At 42.7% G+C, this 22,950-nt stretch overlaps 1 protein-coding gene across 1 annotated transcript in view; it reads left to right on the top strand.

Annotated features, from left to right (window-relative positions):
* CSMD1 (CUB and Sushi multiple domains 1) overlaps positions 1-22,950 on the top strand; it is a 398,630-nt gene that overhangs the window by 359,530 nt on the left and 16,150 nt on the right. The window contains exons 44-52 of the mRNA XM_032593032.1: positions 244-417; positions 1,351-1,533; positions 8,966-9,142; positions 10,217-10,396; positions 12,747-12,920; positions 13,210-13,383; positions 15,101-15,174; positions 18,078-18,189; positions 20,568-20,747. Of these exons, the coding sequence (XP_032448923.1) occupies positions 244-417; positions 1,351-1,533; positions 8,966-9,142; positions 10,217-10,396; positions 12,747-12,920; positions 13,210-13,383; positions 15,101-15,174; positions 18,078-18,189; positions 20,568-20,747 (1,428 nt within the window). The remainder of the gene's footprint in view (positions 1-243; positions 418-1,350; positions 1,534-8,965; positions 9,143-10,216; positions 10,397-12,746; positions 12,921-13,209; positions 13,384-15,100; positions 15,175-18,077; positions 18,190-20,567; positions 20,748-22,950) is intronic.

The following is a 22,950-nucleotide window of genomic DNA, read 5'->3' as shown; positions in this document are numbered from 1 at the left end:
GCTAAAACAAGACTCACTGACAGACCCTTTCTTTGTGTTCAGTAATATATGGATATTTAGGTGGGGGACTGTCATCTGGAACATGGGATTTTCCATTTATGGGGCACTGCAGGCATTTGCCAGTATATTTAGGTTCTTTTCATTTTATAGGTGGTGTTTGTATGGGTGTCTGTATGGGAGACTTACCAACGTAAGCACTTCAACAGGACTGATGTAATCATTTATTTTAATTTTTTTCCTAAGCTATATCCTGTGGACACCCAGGGGTTCCTGCCAATGCTATCCTAACTGGAGAACTGTTTACATATGGTGCCGTAGTTCACTACGCGTGCAAAGGGAGCCGGAATCTTGTAGGCAACGGCACTAGAGTGTGTCAAGAGGATAGTCACTGGAGTGGGGCACTACCCCACTGTACAGGTGAGGAATTGCTTACGATGTGGTGTCATGGTACAGACACGCCCGTGTGCCATCTGGTCATCTCCAATCTTCATCGATACCTTCAAGTGCCAGTCACTTCCCATTTCCCCCTGTGGGAGTCCCGGGAGTTCTTTTTCACCTTGGCCAAGAGGCTTGCCTACCTGGACTCAGTTTGTCCCTGGTCATTCTTGATTCCTTCTCCGTTCCTCCTTTCAGTTCTTCCACATCTTTCCTGTCTCGGTAATTGATAATTCCATCGACCCCCTTTGAAAACAACGTCATCTTAATTCTTTCATGAGTAATTCTTAAGTAAATAAATAAAAGTCAGTGAGTCAGCAGCTCTGGGCATAATTGAGGAGACCCAAACCTCTCACTTGATTGGTTCTTACACAATACAACTTAGTCCCGTTTCCCTTTCATTATCTGTACTGATGCATCATTCCCAGGGTTTTACTTCTTCCAGAGAATATAAAATGTTGTCGTACTGCTTTTTTTTTTTAATTTTTTTTTCAACGTTTATTTATTTTTGGGACAGAGAGAGACAGAGCATGAATGGGGGAGGGGCAGAGAGAGAGGGAGACACAGAATCGGAAACAGGCTCCAGGCTCCGAGCCATCAGCCCAGAGCCCGACGCGGGGCTCGAACCCACGGACCGCGAGATCGCGACCTGAGCCGAAGTCGGACGCTTAACCGACCGAACCACCCAGATGCCCCCGTACTGCATTTTAATAAGTTAGTTTGTTTAGTCACACGGGAACAATTTCTTAATGTTCTCCACTTGTGCTACCATCGAGAAAGTCTTTCTTAGAAGATCTCCAGAATGCAGTATGACTGTAATGCGCTTGAGTGACTTTGCACTCTCCTTAAACTTAGCAGCTGTGGTAAACAAGTCTAACAGTATTCTGTATTACCATTTGTGTCTGCGTTCAATAGGAAATGATCCTGGATTTTGTGGGGATCCGGGGACCCCAGCCCATGGATCCCGGCTTGGAGATGAACTCAAGGCCAAGAGCCTTCTCCGTTTCTCCTGTGAGATGGGTTATCAGCTGAGGGGCTCTCCTGAGCGGACGTGTTTGCTCAATGGCTCGTGGTCAGGACTGCAGCCCGTCTGTGAAGGTGAGTACGGTCAAGCCTGAAAGTCAACCTGTGCACTTGGAACCACGTAATTCATTCTAAAATGGCCAGTGATTCCCACAGACATCCTAGAGGTGGAACCTTTGTGTCACTACACTACTTTCCTCCAACTTGTGTAAGGGGAGCATCGGAACTCATGGCTGGGTGTATGGAGGTGTTCTGAGTGCTCAACAGGTCATCTAACCCAGATCCTTGCCTTTTGAATGTTTATAACCTAGAAGAGGTTTCTGACCTTCTGATAATAATCTCTGTGGGATTTGGTGGCATTGTGTGGTTGCTGGTAATGAACAGCTCAGGAAAAGGAACAGTGAGTAGAAGGGTATAAATCCCTGACCGTAACTTCTGCGGGCCGAGACAGTGTTCACTTCGCATCTTATTTCCAGTCTCTTGGTGGCCCCTGTCCAAAGCAGGTATTATGAAAGAACCTGGCTGATTTTGTGCATAATATTTTGGGGAGAATTTTCTCTGCGTTAGTATTTGAGAGGCGTAAGTGGACACGGCAGGATGCCTCGGTAATTCCAGTAGAAACACCATGCATACCTCACCGTGCCAAGTATTGGCGATTCCTGCCTTCAGCCAAGGTGGGATGTGGTATCACAAGTTTGTTTAGAGCCCAGAAACTAACTGACTTAGAATTCAGACAGATAAGACTTTAAATGTTCCAAATGTGGTTTTTTTTTCATACAAACTTCTCAGCTACTTAATGTTTGAGTCTAAAATGAGGACACAAATTAAATATCCATCTTTACATGAATGAAACACTTGCTATATACTTTGACCGACTTGAATAAACTGAAACAGTATCAGTACCAGAAATATAAACCAAGTTTTCTTCATCTTCGTTTTCTCTGTGCCATCTTCACTGGTATCTGCTCATGTCTCATTTAATATATAGAATAATATATTTGTTATATGTATTATATAGAATAATAGAAAATAATATATATGCATTGATATAATCAGACTATTACTTATAATCTCATAAAATCATATAGGAAATGCAATCCTATATATGTTCGTGTATATGTGAATATATATACCTTATATATGTGTATGCATATATATGTGTGTGCATATAATCTCATCAGAGTAATAGATTATCCTAGAAGTAACTATATCTAGGTAAAGAGATATGTGTATATAATAACCCAAGGTATTTTTTTTATTGCAAATCACCTTCTCACAATCAAGTTAGCATAATATTAAGTTAGTGTAAATATCGAGTTACTGTAAATATTAAGATTAGGCCCTAAAGAAGTTGACTTTACTCAAATATGATTGAATAGTAACGGTGGGATGCCACCTGCCACTGTGAGCTATAGGATGACACTTTCCTGTATTGGCTAAAGTACGTGACTCTAAATTAGTAGACACAGTGTTACTCAGACACGAGGTTCTCAGTTTCCCCCTCTCTTGGAGAATTTGAATATTACAATCTGCATGACAGCACATCTTTCTCACCCAAACCAGAGTATTTTTTACTCTATAATATGGTACCTCAAAGTTGCACATGACTTCCGTAACCTACCTTTACGCTTCGTCTAAACCTTTTCCCTCTATACTACGCCTGGGAATTGTCTGTCCAGGATATATTTGAAGATTATTAAAATTAAACAAGAGATCCACTTTACTCCATGACATGTTGAATGCCAGTAGGCCAGCCTTCTTTCTGGGGACAACTATAAAACAACAAAATATATGAGACATTTATCTTATTAAACAACAGACAGTGCATGACTGTGTTCCATAGGAGAAAAGGAATCCGTGAGGTGAGCCCATAATCTCCTGGTATATTTTTCTTACTGCACAGTCGGAAAGTGGAACTCATGTGGTATGGTGGCTTGGTGAGGTGATGCAACAGAAATTGTTCTAGGCTACTGAAACAGAACTTATAGAACATGGAATCTGAGAATGGCTGGCTGAAAATGGGAGAGCCCCATAAGTCTGGTGGATGTTCACTGGGTGACTTGGGTCACGGTCAGGCAGATGAGAACAGGTGAGACCCATTGATACAACAACCTTCTGCTGCAGAGTTGAGAGTGGACCCATGATACTAGAAGTCATACCCTACTGAGAAACACTGGACATCTGGCCAGTCAGAGCTCTTACTGTGCACTTGGGACATTTCACAGATGCCCAGAAAGCCCCATGCATTATGAATATGTACCATTCCCTAAAATAAGTGTAACGTGCTAGAACTAAGAGCAAAAACATGGTAGGACTAAGACTGAATAGATCTCCTCTAAAAAAGAATGAAACTGATGGCAACACCCAAAGGATGTACAATTAGTTTAAAAGTCCACCAGAACAAACTCCAGCACATTTGGAAGGAAGGACATAATCCATGCATCATTTTGTGCACAATGTCCAGCATAAATAAAAAATAACTACATATGCGTAACTCAGAATGACATGACCCCTAATTGAACAAGCAAAGAAAAAACAAATAGAAATAGAATCTGATCCTGAGATGACCCAAATGTTGAAAATAATGCATAAGGACTTAAAGCATCAATTTAAAATATCTTCATGCACTTGGGGCACCTGGGTGGCTCAGTCAGTTAAGGGTCCAACACTTGATTTGGGCCCAGGTCATGATCTCACGGTTTGTGAGTTCAAGCCCCACATCTGGCTCTGTGCTGACAGTGCAGATCCTGCTTGAGATTCTCTCTCTCTTTCTCTCTCTGCCCTCCCCTGCACGCTCACACGCACACATGTACCCCCTCTTTTTCTTTCAAAAATAAATAAATAAACATTAAAAAAGTATATCTGCAGGGACTTAAAGTATGTTAGCATCATAAACAGAGAGGGAATCTTAATAAGAAATGAAAATAATAAAAAAACAATCTGATGGAAACTCTGGGATTGTCTGGATTGAAAACTATAGTATCTGATATAAAAACTTTGCTACATAAGCTTTGCAGATTAAAAATGGCAGAAGGGTCAGTTACCATGAAGACAGTTCACTGAAAAGGATCCAACCTGAAAACAAAGGAAAAAGAGAAAACAACAACAGCCTAATAATTTCCTATGGGATAATATCAAGCAGTTTAACATACTTGTAATTGAAGTTCTAGAAGGACAGAGAAAGAGTGGGGCAGAAAAATGATTGATAAATTATTGGTTAAAAGTTAACCAAATATGTTGGGAGAATACAGCTCCCAAAAGCAGAACAAACCTGACTTAGATGCCTTCATATTCTCTTAAAAATGGTCACTCACAGGGCACCTGGGTGGCTCACTCAGTTAAGCGTCTGACTTCAGCTCAGGTCATGATCTCAAGGTTCATGAGTTTGAGCCCCGTGTGGGTCTGTGTGCTGACAGCTCGGAGCCTGGAGCCCGCTTCAGATTCTGTGTCTCCCTCTCTCTCTGCCCCTCCTCTGCTTGTGTTCTATCTCTCTCTCTCTCAGAAATAAATAAACATTACAAAAAAAAAAAAAAAAAAGGAATGCTCATTCACTTGGGACTGTATATTCTATTCAGGTTTACCATAAGCACTTTAGTTTTGCACATTTAAAAGGTGAAAAAATTTAAAACAGTTAAGAGTGAGTGATATTTTTCCATAGGAATCTCACTTTGGTGCTGTGATATAACACCATGGGTTCTATTCGAGCGAATCATAAATGAATTCATTTATTTGATTAGGAGAGCTTAATTGGATTTTACTTCAAAATGTACCTAAGTCAGACCATGCAAAGTATTTTTAGAATAGCATTTGGTTTATCTAAAGTTAGAAAGTCAAGTGTTTCTTATAAAATCCTTAGAAGCTTGGCTATTAAAATCTGTGTACAGAAAGAAGTTGAAATGTTTCAATATGGCAAAAGTGCCCAAACATGCTATGCCCTACAAAACTGACTACCTCCGAACTGCGGTGTTCAGCAATCATGGGAAGTTGAGTGAGTAAGAGTGTAATTCACACTCACAGTAATAACAAATGATGGCTAGGAATGTATGGCTAATCCTACACCCCCACAAACACATGTTTAAGTCTTTCTGGGCAATCTGTGGCTATTTTTTCTCACTTGTTATCATAGAGCCAAACCTTTGGGGAACATATTATTCTCTACAGAAAAGGGCGTTACCAGTGACTTTGGCATTTCCGCCAGTGTTGGCTATGACTGTATTCAATCCGGTGAGAGCATCTATCACCTGATGAACTACCTTCTCTGAATCTATTAAAGGCATTAGAGCCTGATGGGGCATTTCAATAAATGATAAAAAAAAGAGAAGAGTTTATGAAACACAAAATAAAAATATTTTGAAAACTCTTAAGTGTCAAAGAACTTACATTTGTAATGTATTTCCATCATTTCAGATCATGTTTTCTTTGCTAGCCATCCAGGCTTGTGATCATAGACTCATCGACTAAACTTTTCAAATGGATGTATCATAAGAAGTTGCTTAGATATAACGGCCTCATTGGTTTTAGTTGCCTTAGGCAACTCTGAATCCTGTTTCCCAGGAGCTGATGATAAAGCCTACCTTTCTTCCAGGTAATAGACAAGCTAGCACAATGTTTATAATGAAGGTAACAACAGCATCAGCCACCCCGTCTACCTCTACTGCTACTAAGATGTCAGATTGCCTTCTAGGCATTTTGCGTGCATCACGCTTAACCTTATGAAAAGTGAGAGTAACTACCCTTCTTATACCCATTCTGCAGTGAGGACGCTGCATGTCAGTAACTTGATTTGATGGCTCATGTGTACTTAAGTTGTATGAGCAAAGATTCAAATCCACACTATTTAACTCGATTTAGCAGCCATGTCCCTAATGCAGAGTGCTGCCTGAACAGTCCCAGCATCTGTAGACAATACACGGTTTCTGGAGTGAGTATAAGGCTCTTGTATTACAAATCAAGTAAAAGAAAATGATCTTTTACCAAAAGGAGTCACATTAACCACATGTAACTGAAAAGAAAAGATGTATTTAAATTTTTTTAACTTATTACTTATAGAATATATTGTTTCCCTTCTGTGACTGTAAATGTCATCTCTTGTTTTTCCTCAGTGGAGGTCCTCCTATGTCGTGGAGGCATTAATGCAAACACAGACATATTAAGGCTAATTTCCAATCTTCATTTTTCTTTTTCATCTTCATGGGCATAACCATCAGTGAAACTGTCCTTGTCAGGGGGAAAAAAAAAAGTTAACCGTGAATTTGATTTTGCAGGATACAATTATCTGAGGGACTTTCTAAAATTTTATTTTATTTTATTTTATTTTATTTTATTTTATTTTATTTTATTTTATTTTATTTTATTTATTTATTATTTTATTATAGAGACAGAGAGAGCATGAAGGGGGAGAGGGGCAGACAGAGAGAGAATCCCAAGTAGGCTCTGTGTTGTCAGCCCAGAGCCTGACATAGGGCTCGAACTCATGGACTGCAAGATCATAACCTGAGCTGACATCGTGAGTCAGACTCTTAAATGACGAAACACCCAAGAACCCCTGTTTGAGGGACTTTCTGAACATTAGGATGTCATTATCATGATAGGTATTCTTACCCTGACAACGTATCTGTCTGTAAATTAAGCTCGAATATGTTCACCTGTGTCTTGCATCCCATTTTAGCATTATCTTTCTCAGGTGACATTTGAAAATTGCTACACGTTTTAATCGTAGTTATGGTTAGAATAAAATGTAAGAACATGGTTGTCTGGTTTGTTTGCTAAATTACGAATTGGATCAATACAAGTCTCTTCTCTGTCGGGCTTTTCATTGGTACATCAAACAACAAATGTCACATATTCAATGATGGATCAACATGTGTTGAATGAATGAGTAATTGTCTCGAAGAGTCCAGCCTCTGGGCTTTTGGCAACATGACATTTTGATTGATAGTATAGCCATCACAAGACTTTTGGGCTTCAGATGTTCAATGTTAAATATCATCTGCTTCACTATTGGCAAATAGATCTCATTTCAAATGACAGCCAGAAAAATGCTGAAAGATCCGTGCTAGGAAAGACTGTAAGTTCACACCAGATCCATTAGGGAAGAGGGTTGTGGTGGACTCATGTCTGTCATGGGCACAGACAGAGAAGCACCAGCATGCATGCTTTGTAGTTGTCAGACACGATCAAGTCCAACCTCAGGGTCAGCATGTTTTTCGGCACAATATGATCGGCGATTCCCTTCACGTCCGTTACAGTGTCTCTTCTATACTATGTAAGATTTGCAGTCAGTTCGTTTACTTCTGTATTTTTTTTTTTTTTTTTTTAGTGTATACGTGTATCTTTGAGAGAGAGTGTAAGCAGGGGAAAGGCAGAGAGAGGAAGAGAGAATCCCGAGCAGGCTCTGTACTGTCAGCACAGTCAAGTGTGTGGCTCAGTCTCATGGACCGTGAGATCATGACCTGAGCTGAAATCAAACGTCCCATGCTTAACCGACTGAGCCACCCAGGTGCCCCTGTTTTCATCCACATTTTTAGAAAGAGTCTATCTTTGTTCCGAATGCTAGATTTGAAAGTGGCACAACTAAATAGGAAGGAGCATTTGTAAACATTCCAGCCATTCTCAGAAATGGTCTCAGGATACATTCTGCTGTGAGCATCCAACGAAAGGTCATATTCTTTCTATGTCTACCCGCTGTGCATCATGTCGGAGTGCTAAGGAGAAAAAAACACAATCTTTGTGATAAATAAACGCGAGTACAAAAGTCAAGAAAATCCTATTAAGGGTTAAAACCATCACATGATACACACCCAGAAGCCACTGAGCTTTCTGGGCTAAGAAATGTGCGAGGGGGGTACACCGGGCGTAGAACTGCTGCGCAGCCTTTCATTATTGCCATCGTTAGGGGGCATCTTAATGCCTGCACGGGCATTGGGATCATCTAGAGAGAAACAGAGTGCAGCCTGTCCAAGGCCACTTAAAACAGCGGCCGTTGGATGGGGTAACGATGAGGAGACCATTTTACAAGACAGTTTAAGTACTCACTCATACTCCTCAGGCATCACTTGTTTTCCAAAATGAATTCTACAGATGTGAAATATGACCCGATTTGACCGGATTTCTAAAAAATCAGTTATTACGTGAAGGGCGTGACTTCTGAGTTGCTGATATCAGATAGATCGTTTTAAAAAAATCCTTTAAAAAAATTTTTTTTATTATAAACATGTGAAATCCCAAAGAAGCAAGTCTTGGAATTTTCAGTGCTTTAATTCGTCTTTTAATGTGTTTTGAAGTACTTTAGGAAGAACACTGTGAAAAGACAATTTTCACATTTGTAACTCATCGATAAAATAACGGTACAAATCATAATGTAAGATATATATTCAACATCTTCATAGCAATAGGTCCTATTTTCTTAAAAAGAAACATGTCCTCTACGACACTGACAACCTCTGGTCTCTTGTATTGATCATTTTGGTAGGAGCTCACTGTGTTTATGTGTTACTGTCGCTCACAGCCGTGTCCTGTGGGAATCCTGGCACGCCCACCAACGGCATGATTGTCAGCAGTGACGGCGTCCTGTTCTCCAGCTCGGTCATCTACGCCTGTTGGGAAGGCTACAAGACCTCGGGGTTAATGATTCGGCACTGCACAGCCAACGGGACCTGGACCGGCACAGCCCCCGACTGTACAAGTTAGTAACAGCTGTCATGTGGGCCCAAGGACGTCACCGACTTGACCGAGAAAAATTTATTTGTTAAATACTTTATTGATTTTTTTAACACATGGCAAAAACAAGGTCTGCATATATATGATGGCTCTATTTATTAGACAGTTTCAGATCTTTCTTCACCTTCTTATTTATATGGTTGAAAATATTTTCTTCTTTTTAACGTCTACTTATCTTTGAGGGGGGGGGAGAGAGAGATTACATGCGTGTAAGCAGGGGGAGGGCAGAGAGGGGGACAGGGAATCTAAAGCAGGCTCTGTGCTGTCAGCAGTGAGACTGAAGTGGGGCTTGAACTCACAAACCGTGAGATCATGACCTGAGCCAAAGTCAGACATTTAACCAACCGAGCCACACAGGCGCCCCCAAAGCTACTTTCATCGGCCAGTGGGTTGGACGTTGGACAATTGGGGCCAACAAAAGTCAAGGTTTGTCCTCTCTGTAGAACATCTCGTTTGCAGAGAAGTAGGAAAAGTGTTTATTCTCTGATCGCAGCCTTTGTCTCTGTCCTTAACTTGTGATGAGAGTACACACGGTACATAATTAAGGACGGGACAAAGATGGCAGCCGGCATCCCCACAGCCAATCAGGATCGAATAGAAACAAGCGATTCCAAACACAGTGTCCCGACAGCCAGTCAGCAAACAGAGGACGATACTGCTGTAACAATTTACCACTGAATCAATTTGGTTCGTTTTCATTAAGTTTAATTTTTTATTTATTTGGAGAAAAAGAGAGTGAGCATGGGAGGGGCAGGGAGGAGAGAGAGAGAGGGAGAGAAAGAATATCCCAAGCAGGTTCTGCGCTGTCGGCACAGAGCCCGAAGTGGGGCTCAAACCCACGAACCATGAGATCGTGACCTGAGCCGAGACCAAGAGTCAGACACTTAACTGACTGAGCCACCCAAGCGCCCCACTGCTTAATCATTTTGAATATCAGCATAAGGGGAGTAACATGAACAGAAACCATAATGAATTCATTTAATGTTTGCTTTTGTTTTTGTTTTTACCTTTCTAATGCTTTTTGTCTTCTGCTCATTAGTTATAAGCTGTGGGGACCCAGGTACACTGGCCAATGGCATCCAGTTTGGGACGGATTTCACCTTCAATAAGACTGTAAGCTATCAGTGTGACCCTGGCTATCTCCTGGAACCTGTCACATCATCCACCATCCGTTGTACCAAAGACAGTACATGGAATAACAGCAAACCCACCTGCAAAGGTCTGTGTCATTACCTTTCTGGTCTTGCTGACACAGAAGCGTTTGTTGAATTCCATTTCACTGCATTTGCAAGCATTTATGATGTCCTCTATGTGCTAGGAATTCTCGTGACTCATTTGCAAGTAAAATCACTGCCATTTTCTTAATACATTAATCTCAGCTTTACAGATGGGAAAACAGACTAGCAGAGTTAGTAAACGGCTCAGTGTACAAACCAAGATGGGGAGACATCAGCTCTCAAATGATGGGGTACAACCTTTAAGTGTGTATTTTGAATCCCGGTGATGTCCTCTCTCTCGGTAAACATTGTTAGCCCCAGATTTATTAAGGCTTAAGGCAGGTATGATGGGGAAGAATAATTATAGGACTTTAAACTCCACTTCGAGAGAGAAGCCAATCATCAAATAATGGCGGACCATGTTGGTACCATGATGTTCTGTGGGATTCGGACACTGAGTCTGAAGATGCCCTACAAGTATAGAGGCGGTAGAAAAGGTGTATGACTTGGGGGTTGGACTTTGCAGGGAGAGAAGGTCAGGGAGACGCCAGTGGATGTGACTTGAACGATGTAGCTGAGGGCTGGGCTTTGACAGTGAGAAGACGGTGGTGCTGGAGACAGTTGTCCAAAGACAGCGATCTGCATGGTTAGGGCTCCTCTGCCAGCACTGGAGAGAGCACGTGCCAGCTTCCTTATCAGCCGGGCCAGAGTGGGGCAGGAGGGGCACAGGGAGACGAGTGGGGCTTGAGCGTGGCTGGCCCCAAACAAAAATGCAGTGCCTGGCTCTTTGTTGGACTAGGACCCCGGACAGTTCTGGGGGAGTTGTGAGTTGGACCCTGGCAACTGCTAGTGAGGAAGCGTTCATCTTCAGTGGGCTCTGAGAGGCAGATGGGTCTTGGGGCTTGCGTGGACTGAGCTCAGTGTGAGGCCTCCGTGAGAGCTGGGTGCTCAACCACCTGGCTCCCTCTCCCTTCCGACGTGGGCCTGTTGGTGGGCCACGTTTTCCCTCCTACCGGTGCGTAAGGGTCGCAGAGGCTCCTGTCTTCCGCCAGCCATCATTAATGCTGTGTCTGTTGCAGGCGCTGGATAAATGTTTACTGAAAGTCACAGACTAGTGTCAGGAGCCATCTAGTCACGTGACGTGCTCATGACAGCGACCAATAATTGCACTGGTCTCTGTGATGTCACATGCTTTTGTAGACTTTTGCTCCTCTTTTGAACAGCCAGTGCAGTTGGAAGGAACTCCGTGGGCAACCAGGCCCTTCCAGAAGAGACCACTCTCTCCCTCTGAACCTGTCTGGGGCTAGTCACCTCCTCACGTGATTCTGTGAAACCACGTCGCTCATTACTGTTCCCTCCTAGGGGACTTCTCACTTGATATCCCCTGTCTAGAGCACGTGTCCCCCCTACCCCCTCACGTGTGGACTCTCAAGAAATATTGGTTGAAAAAACTGAATAGATGAGAGATAACAGAGAGGCTCATTTCCAACTGCTGACTGTGCATGTGTGACTGTGTCTTCCGACGTGAGAATGCCTGAGTGTGAGCACGCAGAAGAAAATGCAGGTGAGAGTATACACCTGGGTCCCTTCTCTTGCTGCCTTCTGTCATTGGCAAGCCTCCTCCAGGGTGAAAAATCCAGAAAGCTCTTGGATCTTCCAAGAAGATTAGTCGATCGCAGTCCCCAGCCCCCTGCACTTCAGGGTAATGGCTAGGCTCTAAGGGGGCTACCTGGGGCCACGCCAACCACTCATCTGTGAGAACTGCGTCCCTGCTCGGGGGCCCCACCGTCAGCTCAGGGCTGATATAATACACTGGGCGGTGGTGTTCCACAGAATCTTCTTAACCATGCAAGTGCTTGGTTTTTAATTATTCGGCAAATGGATCCACAGCCTATGTCTTTCACATATTATATCTTTATGTGTTAAAAAAACACAGAGCTTGCCAACTATATATATAAATCCAGAAGTCTGTACTCATGTCATATAAGCAAGCCCAGATTTGATTTGTTGTTGAGAACCATCATGAAAAGACATACATTGAATACGAGTATTTCTTCCCTTCTTGGCCTTGTACGTATTGAGAATGTCATGTTCAACCCTGCTTTCTTCCACCGTGTGATATGTTGTGACTTTGCTGTGCTCTTATGTACTTGATCTAAATTAATGAAGAAATATTGGAGAAAAGTTTTATTATCTCGACGTGCTGTCTGCCTCAATAATTCTCGTATTAAAAGAAAACAACCCTATGTAGATGTCCTTTGTGATCCGGGTAGAATTAAAACGTGCATCCTGTGAGTCTTAGGGTCGTGGCGGATGCTCCGGATGTTCAGTCTCGTCTGTTCTTTGAAACAGCTGTCACGTGTGGCCAGCCTCCTCAAGTACAGCACGGGAAGGTGGAGGGAGCAGATTTCCACTGGGGGTCCAGCATCAGTTACAGCTGCGTGGACGGCTTCCAGCCCTCTCACTCCGCCATCCTCTCCTGCGAAGGCCGTGGGGTGTGGAAAGGGGAGGTGCCCCAGTGCCTACGTAAGTCCCCCAGTAATGCTTGTTCCTGGGTCACGTTGCACTGGACCATGAGGAGCACCCTCAGCTCCCGGTGTGAGGAGAACAGCGACGTGTCCTCTATAGCCATGCTACCATATGCAAACGTTCACGCTTGAGACCTCCCCACTCAAATGCGCATTCTGCCCCTCGGTCATTTCCCAGTTTAATAGTCGTCCCCAAAGATTTCGCGGACACTAGTTACACGACCTGAGTGGGCTGACCCGATGCGGCGGCTCCTATTGTTGGCTGACTGCCTTGTTGTCTCCAACAGCTGTGTTCTGCGGAGACCCCGGCACCCCCGCGGAGGGGCGGCTCAGTGGCAAAAGCTTCACCTATAAATCTGAAGTCTTCTTCCAGTGCAAACCTCCCTTCATACTGGTGGGGTCCTCGAGAAGAACCTGCCAGGCCGACGGCACGTGGAGCGGCACCCAGCCCACCTGCATCGGTAGGAACGTTGGCAAGACCACCCCGAGGGTGTTCGGGGGTGGGGACCCGCTCGCTAAAATGGGATCGTTTGTGGCTTCACAGATCCTGTGCCCACAGATGGTTCGTTGGGCAAGCCCTCGTCGGCTACTCCGATTAAACCCTACAGATCAACTTTGGACTTGAATTCAGGTCTTGTTTCCCTGTCTGCACCTCAAGCGGCAGGAGCATTCTTTCAGGGAAAGACAGCTTTGTTGAAGACACTGTCATTGCCCTTCTCCAAAGCCACCATTACCGGGAAGACGGCCTGGCTGTTGTTTGGGCGTCGTCCCCTTGGTGCCAGTCTGTCTTCACTGGCCAGTCCCTACTGACCCACCCACACCAGCAGTGGTGGAAGGAGTCGGGCACGACGTTCTGGTGACCTTGGAATATGGCAACGAGACTTATGAGTCAGAAGACGCTTTCCATATGATTTAAGCCCTGCCTTTTTATGTTGCATTTCTGTCTCCTAGAAAGGATTCAGATACAAGCTGTATTTGTCAAAAGTCAAATTCTTAGTGGCAGAGAAACATTACCCCTTATTTATGTTAAGAGCAATTTTCTTCATACCTCATGGCTGCAGATTCATGTTGATTGATGGGTTAATTTCTTCACCAGCTGTACTGAGCCAAGGAGTAGATGTTCTGCATCTTTGTAGTAAACAATTAATGATCTATAGTCATGGTTTCTAAGAAATTGACTGATTATTACTTAAACACAAAGAGCTTCAGGAATAATTTCCTTGAAGCACTGCCTTTTTTTTTATTAATAGACATGTTTACTGCTATTTCATTTAAACCGTTGCTACACGGTTCCTATCTCTATACTAAGAAATGGTTTTCTTCCTTCCAATAGGTTAGTTTCTCTCGAAAACAATTTGTTTTGTAAGTTAGGTAATTTTTTTCATACGAGCATCTTGAGAGCAGCAAATAATAAAGCTACACGCTCCTCATTGCTCAAGTCCTACATTTTTGGGGAGAGAAATGTCACTTTTGGTCTACCCTATGCCTCAACTTTGAAGCACTAAATATATTTCCCATTTTGAAGTCTCGAGGAAAATTAACTCAAGAAATTTGCAATCACGTAATGGATGACTGAAAGAGATGACCACTAGTGAACTCCTTAAGAACCGAGGGATCATAATAATTATTGAAGACAGCATATTAGTGGACCAACCAGTATACTATGTCTGACCAGAAAATGGAAAAGAGTGTTCATTCTGATACAGAAAATAATACACAGAGCAATTTAGAATCTGATAAAGAACTAAAGAGGAATACCTAAAGAAGTCTGAAAAGAAGATGAAAATAGCAATTTACTTTGATTTTTAACTTTAATGCAAAACATATCTGCCAAAATACAATTTTCTCAATTTTTTATAGTTTATCTATTTTTAGAGAGAGAGAGAGAGAGAGAGAGAGAGGGAGAGGGAGGGAATGAGCAGGGGACGGGTGGAGAGAGAAGGAGAGAGGATCCCAAGCAGACTCCGGGCTCAGCGCAGAGCCCTATGCGGGGCTCGATCTCGAGACCGTGAGATCATGACCTGACCCGAAATCCAGAGTCGGGCACTTAACCAACGGAGCCACCCAGACCCCCCCAGTTTTCTCAAATTTTTATGACCTTTGAGTAAACATGTTAGAGTCCCTAGAGTAACCGTATCTGGCGCTCTTTGTTTTGTTTTGTTCTTATGTGCACTTCAGATCCAGCTCATAACAGCTGCCCAGACCCCGGCACTCCACACTTTGGAATACAGAATAGCTCCAGAGGATATGAGGTACTCCATTTTTATTTCACACTGTTTCCCTGTAAGTATAAAATGCAATTGACACTCGAACATGTGCGCATGGTTTCACGTACCCTGATTCATCGTATGTTTGTGGAGATACATTGGTTCGGAGAGGATGCCCACGTGATATTTTAACTGTCAAAACTGGGATAGCTGGATGCATCTTAATTCACACAGTAGCAATTGTCATATTGATTTCTACTTGAAAGTTTGCATGACGTGATGTTTTTTGTTCGCTGAACTGTCAAGGCAGTTCTCCAGAGTGACTGGTCACTGAATAGCTACACGTAGCAATACCCTGTTCAGTGACCCGATGCGTCATGGGCAAATAATACTAGGTTTTAGAGACAAAAACAGAAGAAAACGCATTCAGCCTCCTCAGCTAGTAGGCTTACTTTGTGATATTTCTTTTCCACGCCACCTCTGTGTATGAACTGTTTGCATACTTGATATCACGTTTGACGTTCGTTTGACTTTTTAAATAAAAAGTACATTAACACGTTAGGTAGTATTAGAGGAATAACCAAAACTGGGAGGTAATGAACCTTGAAATAAAATGTTTCCACCATCTTAAGTGATCAAGTGACTTCACAGCTCGATGATGAGATGGCTTTGAAAGCCACAGTTAAATATGTGTAGTGCATTCAAGTTAGAGAGCCCACTAATTAAGAATAAAAAGCCTTTTTTCTTCAGCCACTTCACTGAGGCTTTCCTGAAACCTAACATATTCTTTCTTGGCTGGCTCTAACACACCTTGGCTACTTCCTGATGGCATTCCTACACCCCCCAGAGGAACTTGTCATAGGTACCTATGAGGCACAATCTGGCGTATTTTATGTTAGGTGTCAAATATGGCCCAGTCCTCAGGGAAATGCTTACTGGCGTGTAGAAATGTCATGCCACGTATACGGCAAGGCCTGCAAATACTATACTGAGTAATGCTCTCACTGACTCCCCACGGTTCCTTATCTGCCCTCAAAGAGCCCACGTGAAGTCCACATTTAGGGACTACACTCGGCATCCTATCCCTGGGATCTATCTTAAGAAACTAATAGGAATGGATAAATTTCTCGCTCCTCTGATGACAAAATCAAGTTACACTAATAAGAATGATAGGTTGGATCCAAAAGCAAGATTTGCTAATACTTTAAAGACACAGACGCCATCGTTTAAGGAGATGGCTAACCCTGTCAGAGGAATCGTCCCAAAATGTTTCTTGTTTCTTCTTTCGTTTTCATCAGGACACATTAAGTTGTGAATATAACAGAGTTTTGTTTTCTTCAGCACTGCGTTCTGCAACATGCTCACACAGAATGAGCCTCTTCGGTTTTAGAACATCCCTTGTCATGCTGTGTTCATTACGCAATTTAAATGCTGCCCTCCAGTCTCCGGCGGGCCACGTCCCGTCAATTCATAAACACCAGGTCAATTTACAGTGATCAGTCTGGACTGGCCAGGCATCTTCTGCTAAAAGATACTCTATTGAGAAGGACACTGTCTTTTCCTCCGACCAGTACCTGATAGAGGCTCTCTCTTTTCTTCTTGCTAGTAAATAATGTCGCGTATTTGCCAGGAGGTCCGATTGGGGTCAGTGACATCCTGACAAGGAAATTCGATGGAGGGTATTCCTGATAGGTGATGGGTTACTCTTTACCCATCTCTGCATCTCAAATCCGTTATTCCTTTGCAGTTTAAGTAAATTTGATTTTTTTTTTTTTCTGTATAAATTCCAATCTCTACTTTCAGGTGCCAGTGGTAAGGAACAGCTTGTTTATTTTTTATTTTTTTTCTGACATGCTTCATCACTATTCAGTGCAGCAACTATTGCCCCATGTTTTACTCATAGTTCTTCTCCCCAAAATCCCAATGAGGGAGATAGGGACTGACCCAGATGGGAAGACACATGTAGAGGAATTAAGGACCTGGTTTGAATCCTCTGAGCAAGAATCAGGGTGCACTCTTCACCTGTGCACTTACATGGCTTCATAATTCATGCCTTAGGAACCCACTTGGTCCCATTCCGAACCACAGGGTGTGCGAAGCTGCCTTCCAGGTGTAGACCACCTTTCTGTGAGCGTACTTCTCTTCCGTTTTCTGTTCTCCCCAACCTGCATGTCCCGGATATAAGTGATCGGTGACCAGGAGAGATCATTGATTCCCTTCAACACATGACCATCAATGATCCTCAAAAAACATGTCTACAGACCACTGGGAACCTTCCCTTCAAGGCATTTCCAGTTAAGTTGGGGAAGTAGATAAACATACAGGTGCTTCTAGGACATTGCAGTAAGAAGCATATGATGCATCCTTGGAAGGTCAGGAAAGAATGTGCAGAAGTGAAAGTTAGCAAGATATCAACAACTAAGGGGGGGGTAGGGGAGGTTGTGAAAGTCTATTGGGAAGATACTTCAGGCATGCGGGTGGCAATAAAGAGTCCAAGTATCTGCTGCTTCAGGAGGATAGACTGAGTTTCGAGAGATTCTACGATAGAGCAAGAGCTGGCCAATCCCCAGCAGTGTCAACAAAAGCAATTGGGTAAAGCCAACACCTTAAATAGGGATAGCAGGAAATAATGGAAAAGGGAAAAAAATTATTACAATCTGAAGACACAGAGGGACAAAAGGAAAGAGAAAAAGTGTTCTTTCATCACCCAAGTAAACTCCCTCTTAAATGACCACAGTTCTCTGTACCTGCCTGTATCCTCACCTCGTGCATTGAGCAACTCAGCCATAACACGCAGTTGAAACGTCCATGCTGGCTCAAACAATGGCCTGACATGGAAGAGAGATGTCACTCGCGTATCTTACCCTGGAATGAGCTTTCCGGCGTGATGACATTGTATCTCGCACGTCCGCTCCGCCTCTGAAGCCCATGTTGGATTTCCTCTCTAGGTTGGAAGCACCGTGTTTTTCAGGTGCAGAAAAGGTTACCACATCCAAGGTTCTACGACTCGGACTTGCCTGGCAAATTTAACTTGGAGTGGAATACAGACAGAATGTATACGTAAGTGTGATTTCTTCCACTGCAGCCACAGCCTATGTGTTCTCGAACCTCTGGGAGGCGTTTGCCCTCAAGGGAAATAATGAGGAATTGCCTGATTTTTGTTTGTTTGATCATTTCTAATTCCCTAGACCAGAATTTCTCAGAGTTTGATTCCCTAGAACTAGCAGCATCAGCGTCACCTGGGAGTTGGGTAGTGATTAAAATTCTCAAGCTGTGGCCCCAGACTTTGGGAATCAGAAACTCAGGGGCTGGAACCCCAGTGGGAGCAAAAAGGAGGGACAGCGTGCTATCATCACCCAGCTCTGCGGGTGATACTGGGGCACGCTAAGGTCTGAGAACATGCCCTAAACCAAACACAAGTGAATGACATCGGTAACACTCACAGAAAGGAAACTTTCTTATCCATGCTATTATTCTTCTAGAATGTTTACATCAGATTATTAAAGAGAGGGTAAAATGGATCATGAAATATGTCATGATATTAATAGAAATATCTTAAATGTTATTTTTTTATTTTAGAGAAAGAGTGAGCAGGGGAGAGGGCGGTGGGGTGGGGGAGAGAGAGAGAGAGAGAGAATATCTCAAGCAGGCTCCAAGCTCAGTGTGGAGCCTGAAATGGGTCTTGATCCCACAACCCTGGGATCATGACCTGAGCCCAAATCAAGAGTCGGACGCTCAACCGACTGAGCCACCCAGGCGCCCCTTAAACGTTATTTTTGAAGTCCATATGAATTTATCATTCAAATTGTTATGTAGGATAAAATTTTATTTTGTGACTTAATCATGAGAAATAGAAAAGATATTGTGGGAACGATTCATAAGTCAGTATTTCACCCTCTATCAGCTTAATGAAATAAAAAATTTTAATCTTACTGTGTTAAATAAGAGAATCAAAAAAAGTAGAATGTCATGAAAAGTTCTTTTAATGGTGTATAAAATGTGATTTTTGTGTATTTATCAGTATTATCAGATGTATATTTAATTCAAAGCTATCATCTCTAATACTCTAGTCAAATGATATATGTGGATATTATGTGTGCACAGATATGCATATATATGTGTATATATATTTGCATATAGACTTGTATGTCTGTGTATATGTACATATACAAACACGTGTGTGTTTGTGTCTGTGGATCTTGGAGCTTGCTAATATCAGGTATTCGTATGTTGAAAGTTTACTGAAGCAGAAAATAGTATGATACTTAAAAAAGTTGCATTCATAATTTTAATGTTGTCAACTTGTTTTATAATCATCTGCGAAGAAGTCCATTTCTTGAGACATACGTAAGAAGTTACTTGAGATTTAAACATTGCAATCTTACTTACTCCTAAATTACATTTTAAGAGAAGTAAGAATCTATAACATTGCACTCAGCTTTCTAAACATAAATCAAATTTTTACCAAAATTATTGAATTAACTCAATAACAGCCTTGTTAGCTGCCATCAGACAAAAATCAAAGCATATTTCTTTTTTGTGGGGCAGGCTGGGTGGCTCAGTTGGTTGAGCATCCAACTCTTGATTTGGGCTCAGGTTGTGATCCCAGGGTCGTGGGATCGAGCCCTGAGTAGGGGTCCATACACAGTGTGGAACCTGCTTGGGATTCTCTCTCTCCCTTTGCTCCTCCCTCTCTTGCACATGTGCACTCTCTCTCTCTCTCTCTTTCTCTCTCAGTCTCTTTAAAATAAAAATTGAAGGGGTGCCTGGGTGGCTCAGTTGGTTACGCATTCAACTCTTGACTTTACCTCAGACCCTGATCTCACGGTTCGTGGGTTCAAGCCCCGCATTGGGCTCTGCACAGTCCGTGCGGAGCCTGCTTGGGATTCTCTCTCGCTCCCTCTCTTTCTGCCTCTCTCCACCCATCTTGTCAGTCTCTTTCTCTCCCTCTCAAAATAAATAAATAAACTTACAAAAATTAAAATGAAATATAAATTTAAAAAAAAGTGTATTTCTATACCTGTGCCGATCTGTGTGTGTTTAGCTTATAGGGATGGTCTTTTAAGGAAATGTGACATATCACTTATCTTAATAGTATATCAGAAGTGATCTATTTATTTCAGCGCTCTGATTTATATTCTAAATTTCTACACGTAATTAATTACACACACTTACTTATACACAGACAGGGAGAGTAGAGAGAGGAGGGGGCAGGGAGGGAAGGATAGGTAGGGAGAGCTGGCAAATCCCAAGTTTTCATGATGTTAAAAGTTTCAGGGAATATTGGGGATATTTCAAGATACCATACTCTCAATTTTAAGTTGCAACCTGACTTTGCAGCCACTTCCAAATTTTGCCGCAGTTCCTGATTTCTTTAGACTCTAACTCTATCTTACGCAAAGTGCCAGTGCTTCCTAACAGAACGCGTGCCGTTTCAGCCCACGCCTGCAGACAGCCAGAAACGCCAGCCCACGCGGACGTGAGAGCGATAGACCTCCCCACCTTCGGTTACACCTTGGTGTACACCTGCCATCCGGGGTTCTTCCTCGCGGCCGGGTCTGAGCACAGGACGTGCAAAGCAGATATGAGGTGGACGGGAAAATCGCCTGTCTGTAAAAGTAAGTCGCTGAGGAGGGAGTGAACGCCCCTCCCTGCCGAGCCCCTAGCAGGAGCATCAACTGCCCATCGGGCTAGCTTCCGTCGTAAGATCCATAAGTAAACAGCCTCATGGAAGTGATGTCGGTCACCCCAGCTGAATCTGTGCTTCATGTGGTGAGCTGTGTGTGTGAACGTGTGCGTAGTAAGTGTTTGGTACAACGGAGGCATAGTCTAAGTAGACATGTAGGTTTTACCATTTGCTAGTCACACTTGAAGCCGCAGAGAAAAGCTGTCTGGTTCAAGAAAAACATCATGCGCTAAAAGGCCAATAATACACACCATATTTTTGGAAAATGTATTTTTTTTTATGAAAATGGGCAAATATCACCCAGGATTGGTGGATATATAAACAAAGCCGTTATTTTTAAGACCACAGGCTGTTTGGTGGCGGGATATACATCTGTGTATTCTTTACATTGGTTCAAATTACAAAAGCGATTGGCACGAAGGTGATGCATCAATTACCCACGTATTTGTGTACTTACAAATGAGAGCCCTAAGACAGGGTCAGATCTGATGACAGCTGAACTTTGAGATTCCCCACCAAACACAGATCACACACGCATCAAATACTACATGGCATAAACACTAAATATGGAGTGTGATAAAATCTGTGACTTTAGTTTTACTCTCTGGAAGCCTATTTATATTTCCAAATTAGGAATTCTTGTCTCCCTTGCCCTTCTCCATCAGATGCAGAAGAACGCGAACTTTAAAAACGTAGTTTGTAGTTTGATGCAGACCTATAAATGCTAAGAGATTTTGAGTTAAATCCAACGTGATAGACAAAAGTAAACGTCCTGCAAGGGAAACAATTTGGTGTTATTCAATATCTATCGACTTGTACTTCCGTTGATTTGGGTGAGGACTTGGAAAGTCAAGAGAGGCTACGAAATCTTAGTTGTTCTGTATGCCACCTTTCACTGGCGGCTAGCATATCCCAAATAGGATCAAGAAAATGGATATCAACCACCCTCGTTTGCAAGGCTCTCTGTTGTAGCACACCACACAGACATGCACCTGTCACAGCTGCACTGGTTTTCACCATTAAGCTCCGGTTTTTTTTGACAAACACAAAGGATACTCTGCTGTGAATGTAGGGGTTTAAATGGATATGTAGAAGACATTCCTATTTTGTACCTTCAAGCAATCTGGAGAAAGGAAAATTGCCTCAATTTGACATTTTTTCAAACTTATTCAAAAATAAATGTTTTTGAAAATGATAATTTGTCTTTTTACTTGTAGGTAAAGGAGTGGGAGAAGTTAATGAGACAGTTACTAAAACTCCAGGTTTGTATTCCAGAACAGTCCTAGATCTCAACCACATAAGCGATTTGTTCTCTACTCTGTACAGGGAAACAGATTTTAACACGCAAACTTCCGACTCCACTAGACCATGAGCGGGTTAGCGATCCAGCCACCTAGCGCGCCGAGCCCACGCACATTTCTTTCTTTCCTGACGGTGGTTTGTTAACGGAATGACAACACTTTACTTAAGACGAGAACCTGCGGCACGATCACACACGGTTTCATTAAAAGGTGCCTCGGGCATTGTGTGGGCAGAAACGGACTCGAACTGTTGATCATAGGATGTGATATAATGGAGAGCCTTATAAAGAGGGTTGCGATTCTTTCCTCTAAACCGGAAGCTGATGTGAATGAGGCATTGGGACAACGTCAGCTGTTACCTTGAGCCGATCGGATGTAGAGCTCCATTTTTCCCCCCGTATCTCCATAATCCAGGCATCCTCTGCCTCCCAACGTGTTAATTATTGCTTTTTGTTGTATGTGGTGCCTTGCTAGATGCATCACACAGAAAATCGAAAGATGCAGTCCTGTTTCCTAAGCGACATGCTTACTGCTCCAAATCCTCTGTGTTATAAAGTTAGAGACTCTTTTCATCATGCATTATGTCCCCAACTTACAATGTAAGTCAACCTTTTTTTTTTTAACAGATATAGAAAACTTGCATACATATATAAGGTCATTTCCCTAGTAGTTTCCTTATTCGACTTTGAACACCGATCTTTTAGACAGGAAGGTCTGTCCTGACATCAGATGCGGAAACCGTATGTGTAACGCTCTCGTTGAGTCACAACGCTGTGTTAAAACACCGCAGTCTCAGCCGGGCCAACGTCCCGACACGATGAAAGGAATTTTTCC

The sequence above is a fragment of the Lynx canadensis genome, chromosome B1, assembly GCF_007474595.2.
Source record: "Lynx canadensis isolate LIC74 chromosome B1, mLynCan4.pri.v2, whole genome shotgun sequence".
Classification (NCBI taxonomy): Eukaryota; Metazoa; Chordata; class Mammalia; order Carnivora; family Felidae; genus Lynx; species Lynx canadensis.
This window is presented reverse-complemented; position numbering and strand designations above follow the sequence as displayed.